The 7,040-nt window shown below is 39.5% G+C and overlaps 1 protein-coding gene across 3 annotated transcripts; it reads right to left on the minus strand.

Annotated features, from left to right (window-relative positions):
* Positions 1–6: 6 nt before the first annotated feature.
* LOC103654885 (serine/threonine-protein phosphatase BSL2 homolog) lies at positions 7–6,762 on the minus strand. Of its 3 annotated transcripts, XR_002269358.2 has the most exons (8): positions 6,495–6,762; positions 3,992–4,397; positions 2,169–2,246; positions 1,998–2,077; positions 1,825–1,913; positions 902–1,727; positions 555–622; positions 7–415 (listed from the first exon to the last, which is right to left on the minus strand). XR_002269358.2 is itself a non-coding variant. In XM_020552928.2 (7 exons), the coding sequence occupies exons 2-6, from the start codon at positions 2,181–2,183 to the stop codon at positions 610–612; spliced, it is 297 nt and encodes a 98-aa protein (XP_020408517.1). In that variant the 5' UTR covers positions 2,184–2,246; positions 3,992–4,132; the 3' UTR covers positions 7–415; positions 555–609. The 3 variants fall into 3 exon arrangements, 2 of the variants coding, with proteins under 2 accessions (XP_020408517.1, XP_020408516.1); XM_020552928.2 differs by lacking the exon at positions 6,495–6,762 and having other exon boundaries at positions 1,628–1,727; positions 3,992–4,132; XM_020552927.1 differs by lacking the exons at positions 7–415; positions 555–622; positions 6,495–6,762 and having other exon boundaries at positions 751–1,455; positions 1,628–1,727; positions 3,992–4,136.
* Positions 6,763–7,040: the final 278 nt, after the last annotated feature.

The following is a 7,040-nucleotide window of genomic DNA, read 5'->3' on the forward strand; positions in this document are numbered from 1 at the left end:
ATTAGTGCACAACAATTACATGGAAATGAACAACATATATATCAACCCAATATCTCACATATGAATGGACATGTCAGTCGGTAATACCAAGTGATTGTTCCCCAGAAGCCGTAAAAGGTGATATTAGGAAGAAAGGATATTGGGGAAGTAATCTTCTATTTCTTAATTGCCAAATGTTCGAATACAAGAGATAAATAGGCATTATACCTTCTAACAAACATAGATGGAAAATCTCCTCAAATTGAGACAGTGGTTTCTGACTGTAGTGACTTGGTCTCCATTGATGATTTGTTGCAACTCAATGTTCATCACCTTGAGACAGTGGTTTCTAGCTGCGGTGACTCAGTCTCCATCGATAATTTGTTGCAACTCAATGTTCAGCACCAGATTAAATTGACTTTCACTAACATCGTTCCTATAAATTAGACACAAATCAGCTTGGTGCTATAACAAAACAGAGAAAATAGAAGATAGGCAACCAATTTTCTCAACCAAACAATTACTTCAACACAAAAAGTTAACTAACGATGATTTGCATCTAAACAATAACAAACCTGGAGATGATGACTTGGTGAGGCTTTCTCTTCCAAGAACTGGTGTAGAATTCAATCAGACACATGTTCTGAAATTTAGTATCTGTTAGAAGGCATAATGTTCTAATTTGTTATAAAGAGAGCATTGTTCAATCAGACACACTATAAAGAGAGCATTGTTCAATTCAACATATGTATCATTAGCCTGAATATAACATCATGTTCTGAAGAAAAAGATTAGTGCGAAAATTTAGAGAAAGGAACATGTGTTCAACCAAATGGAATATACATACGGGAAACATCGCCCTTTCAAACGACTTTGTGGTGCAAGAGAAGGCAGATCATCAGCATGGATAACTGCTGCCTACCTATGGTGAAGGTGGACTCCAGGTGTATCATACAATTTCTATGTGCAAGGATATGTTAGTAGACTTCAAATTGAGACGGCCTCCTGCTTCTTGAGCTTCTGCTTGCCCCTCCACTTCTGCCACTTCTTGCTGAACATTGAGGCGGCAAGCCAGAAGCTCCCGGCGATCTCCTTGAGGTCCTTGGCGGCAGCTTCCTGGGCTACTGCGACTGCGAGGCCTCGAGATCTATGTGATCCTTCATGGCCATAACGTCCCGCGCCGCACTCACCTCCGTCTCCATCTCCCCAGAGGTTTATTACAAATTATGAAGCACTGGGAGCTTTATTAGAAATTATGAAGCAATTTAATGTGAATCAAAAGCAGCTCATTAATGTATGCAGCATCATCAAGCCACGAAACTGAAGGCATCTCCAAGAGTCTTCTTTAAACTCACTCTCTAAATCATCATTTGGAGAGAAAAATCCCTCTCTATATTTTCATCTTCCAACAGTTTTTCTATATCTTGTGCACACTCTAGAGTCAATATAGCTCTGCATCTTTGCCTAGCCAGAAATCTAAAATAGAGGATAGCAATATTTGGACATCTAGTTAAAGAAGCTGTTGGAGGACCAAAATCTCTATTTCTATCAATAAGGATATAGAAACTCTTGGAGTTACTCTTAAGCTCAATGATTTAAGTAGAATCTAAAAGGAGTAAAGTTTCCTCAGTATTACTGGGGCACTTACATGCATGGTGGTGGCCCTTCACCTTCCGGTTCAAGTTTTCTCCATTCATATGGCTTGGCCGCAGTATCAAGGGCCCATACATCTGCCGGGGGTCGTTTTCCTGAAACATTGATGCAGTCTTACTATCAACATCGATCAGCTGGAATGATCTGTATGTAGCAATAATCTAGACATGACAGACACGAGCAATTTCCTACCATCATTGCCACCAATTGTCAATAAGAATCGTTGACCAACCAAGGCCATCACATATCCATACCATGGACCAGGACCTTGAACCACCACTCTGTGCAAAAGAAATAGAATCCTCAGCAAACAGTCAAACTAAAAGTCCCAATTTAAACCACAGTAGAGTAGCAAGAGAATCCACCTATGCCATCGCGGTCGTTGTTGTTTAAGATCAAGAACATGAAGGTCCTCAGCGGATAAGCCAGCTGGACCAATTCCACCCTAAAAGAAACAAAATGCGAAGGGATTGGTGATATTCGCTATTGCATCAGCACCGACCTGACAACAAAATTGACACAGCTAAGCTAGGTACCTGAATGACCACCATGGTTCAACAGCAGTTGCTACATGTGCAGCTCTTGGTGAAGGAGGTTCGCCAAGAGGAGTAAGCCTGGCAACATTAATGTTGTGGTCAATAAGTGGTACATGATTTGACTGATTTATAGGGTAGTCGGTACAATAAAAAGTGTAACACTCTAATGTTAAGCACTTAAGCCTCCGAGAACTTGGAAGACATCTGACTTCAGTTTAGGTTTAGCTTTTGAAGCAGTACAATTCAAGCTAGTTTGTAACTGCCTCAAGACACCCTAGAGTGTTCAATGGAGAATGGACCTCCATAATGTCTGCCTACAGTGAAATTCCATAGAAACATTCCAATATGGAGCCGTTGAATATTTCTTTTACCACACAATCATAATGCAAAAGCAAAAGGATGGCAGAAAAAATAGGCATAAAACAGACCCATAATGTCATAATTGTTCTCTACAAGAATATCCCACAGCTGTAATAAGAATCCCACTTTGATAAGTAACTGGCTAACTACAATTAAAAAGTAAAAGAATATTATTGTTCATGGTTCATTAACTAAGCTTGGCAACTCAAACCATATAAAAGCACTATACTTGACCCCTAATAGCATATAGTTACAAAACGACAATGTGCCTTGGCATCTCACTAATAATTACTGTCCAAATCAGACAGTGGTTCAAATTCCCAGCCATTAGAAATACTTTCTACTGACCAACCTTTTTGCCACGAATGACATTATAAGAGAAATTAGCAGTCAAAGAGTAATCTCGAAGACCACACCAAATCAAACTGTGTCTTATATTTGGGCATGTTTGCTTCTGATTTAAGCGGGTGTTTGGGGCTTTGGGCTGCGGCTGATTGAATAGCCCAGCCGGTCAGCTGCATGCCTGCAGCCTATCCTGCTTAGTGCAGCCTCTTCTCTCTGGCTGTATCTGCTGCTGACTTGGTGCAGCTGCTACGATGTTGGTGGGATGGCTACTGCAGCTGGAACCAGCTCGACCGAACAGGATACACTGTTTCTAGCAATGCTAATAGTCATAACCAGCAGTCCAGCACAATGTGTCACCAGGTAGCAATGATAATAGTCATAACCAGCAGTCCAACACAATGTGTCACCAGGTCGATGTCTAGTTTGCTCTACTAAGAATTATTAAGTAGTACATTCTGCCTAGGCCCAAGATTAACTTTTTTCATCATAACTTAATATTAAGTAGCATTGGAGCAAAACAGCTGAATTCAACATTCATAATTCTTGCTTGTAATGTGTAGATAGATCGGCACTCAGTTCAGAGATAAAACAGTTCAGTATGTCCACTCCATTATTTCAAGTAATCAAGGGAGGAAGATGTTTGTGAAATTAACTGTGAAAATGGATGAAAGCATGGAGCTGATTGGAATATTTCCAGGGTTACAAGTAAATTCTTACAGAAAATCTAATGCATCATGATAGTTCAAATTGCACAATGAGGGTAAAAGAAATAATATTGAAGATAATTTGGTTTGATCCAAATAAAAAGTTTCAGTCTAGAGGGCATAATTTTTTCATGCTTCATGAGGCTAAACAATTTGAATTATGATACAATTTATGAATGGGTATTCAATTTGGTGCCAAGGCTTTGTCAAGCTTCAAGCATCTTATCCAGCATTCAAAAAAATGAAACTAATTCATTTGATACCATAAGAAGATTAAAGTTCAGTCAACTGTATGTAGCTGGTTGTATTTGAGAGTGATGATGAAGTGCTTGTTTGATCGGAGATGGAATAACAGCGGATTTATAGGTAGGAAGATTGTAATGAGAAGCAGTGCAAGTCTGCAAGACGACGTACATGCAGTCTTGTTTGACTCTGTTGGCAGAAGGCGTCGAATTTGACAAGGACCACTGTGGCGTGCTTTCTGTTCCGGCGTGCTGAACTGAACATGTTTGAGATCATAGTGGGGGTATCTACTTATCATCAAAGTTTTAGCATGCATCACATGGTAAAGGCTAATGATCTAGTATGTAATTGTAAACACCATGCAAACTACTTCAGCATGCTTTAGCCCATCCAAATGTTCTTTTCATAGAAGCATTCAGTCAAATTAAATGCATAAATGCATAAGAGAGATCACATAGTCACTACATACTCACCGTGGAAAAGGTAAACATGGGGCTTTCACTGTTGTGCCTCGTAATGCTGATCTATCGAAGTTCCTTTTGCAGCTTCAATTAGCAAAGTTCAACTGCTAGAAGAACTGAAATAGAGAAGAAAAATGTGATGAAGTGATGAGTCAAATACTGGCTTCCAATCTACTTCTTTGACAACTTTCTTATCTGAGAAAGTGTTACAATTAGAATAGTTTTGGTATTGGTGGACCAACAAATCATTGTTTAGAGAAAGGTGGAGAAATAGCTATAAGTAGGGATCAATACAATTAACTAAATTTCATGTACCTGACTGATAGAGGATGAGATGAATAACACGGCTAGAGATAGCTTAACCAATTAAACAGACTATATTTTAACTTCATGAATTTTTATTATTGGGCGGTTGGTGTTTTTTGTTGGCAACATATTGGGACGATTATCGCCACGGGAGAGATTTTCTGCATCAGTAGATCTGGCAGCACTAAAGAAACTTTTTAATTAAGTTTTAGTTCATACAAGTACTTTACATCCATTTAGTACTTCAAAGGTATATCTACCTGATCAGGACTGGAGTCGAGCTGAAGGGTTGGTCGAAAGCTGGGAGCCTGGAATCCCAAGTAGAATGGAACCAGATATCAGTTATGTCTACTTGATCATCGATGGTTCTCTATCAAGTTCACTTGCTCCAGACAGTAAAAGTTCACCTGTTCGGAAGAGGAATAGGGGTATAGAGCATATGGCCTTGTTACAAGCTGTTGTGTTGTGCACTTTTTTGTTGTCCTATGTCCAGACGCAATCTACAGAACAATTCCAGTTAAGGGTCGTTCTGTTATCATGGAATGGTGGCCTGAATTAATTTTTAGATGGATTTCTTCTCTAATTTATATAAGCTTTAACCTATTAAAACGGTTCCTGGGGCAATGCTGGACAAGCGAACAAACGAACAAGGCCAGTATTGGAATGCACCTAGAATCGTTCTAGCTCATCAAAACTTATATAAATTAGACAAGGAATTTTGCTAGTTCCAGGCCACAGATCCATGGGAACCGAACGCTGCCTAAAGGCTACTTCGATTCCATGTCATTACCCAAGCAGCTTACAAAACATAGTCGGGACCTGGTTCTGATGTGGAAGCAGACCTTGGTACATTCCAACCGCCTGACTTGGGAAAGGTTGGCAACGTAAGCTTCCAGACAAAGAAATACAGCAGAGGCGACAAGAGGATGGAGCTACAAAACAAGCAAACAAGTACCAGGGCTGGCCCTTTTCATTTCTTCAACCTATATCTAAAAAGGTTATCACTATTGCATAGGTAGTTCTCCTACGTATTCAAGGGAGAAAAAACTAATACTACTAAAAAGGGCTAGCAGATTGAATTCTACATAGAACATCCTACTTCTGTCAAGAGTCATAGACCAGATTATGGGTAGCAAGAATGGAAACATAAAAGTGATGTCAGCTTGACAGTATCTTTAACACTGTCGAAAGGAGTATCTTGCTGAATTGTGACAGGCATATATGATGCTTGCCACGACGAAGAAAAAGTATCTCTTATATGTTATGAAAAATGTATGCATCTAATAACAAATGAGACTGAATGTTTTATATGAATATATCACTTCAAAACACTTTGAAATAAATGCAATATCAATTCAAAACATACTCTTTCAAGATCCTGAGCACGAATAAATAAACTAACACGACTTAACATAGAGCTTGTTGATTAGAAAATCAACAAGAAAATGCAGGCAATTCACACCCACAGTCCACCTAGAAAATAAAAGGATACTTGCATTTATTAGCACCTATTATCAAGGATATAGAATTATCCTTGATTTTTGTCTGATGCAAGAGAAACTTGTATGAACAAGACCACAATAGCAAATGATGATTCATGCAGTGAATTGACAATCTCTACCACAAATTAGGCATGAAAGGGGATTGCATCTACCAACACACTATCCCTTTTGTGTCAGTAACATTGCTATGACAAATCAGCTATATTTTTAAAGACCATGTCAGTTGTTTCTAGTTTTGATGCCATTGCTATAAACAAACATATAATAGTAGGCAGGTAGCAGTCACTACGTCACTTTAAAGTGATAGAAATAGAAATATCCAAAACAAAACATAATGTTAAACCATGCAAACACCAATCATTACACTGTTGTACTAATAATGGAGTAAATATCAATATGATTTACCTTTGGATGAGATTTCATCATCGTCCATTGGAAGAACTGGAAGACGGTATGGAGGAGCATTAGGCCTACCACTACCAGTCATATGGACAGGTGGTTTCGATGAAGAATTTGAAACCTTCTCCTACGTCAATGGGTAGCTGTCAGTGCAAATCTCTTATTTAAGGACTATTTTAATAGAATAACACATAAATCGTGACACTATCCAACCAGATATCTTTTATGTGTGGAAATTACTGTAACAATTGATATTCTAGGATGCATTGTAGCATTTATTTAAATGGAATACCATCAGAAAAATAATTGGAAAACAATTGATACTGAATATGCGAAACAGGCGACGTCGTGGCTGGCAGGCCACGGGAATGGGGTCTGGTAGCCAACCAGCGCGGGCACCAGGCACTGCAGCCGCTCCCGCTCCCGCTCCGACGCCGTGCAGTGCCGCTCACGGTACACCAGGTGGTCCTGTGGGAACCGCAGCGACCGCTCGACGTCCTCGCACGGCGTGTACTCAAATTACTTAGCAGGGCACGTCGAGTGCCTCCGTGG

Source organism: Zea mays, chromosome 4, assembly GCF_902167145.1.
Source record: "Zea mays cultivar B73 chromosome 4, Zm-B73-REFERENCE-NAM-5.0, whole genome shotgun sequence".
Classification (NCBI taxonomy): domain Eukaryota; kingdom Viridiplantae; phylum Streptophyta; class Magnoliopsida; order Poales; family Poaceae; genus Zea; species Zea mays.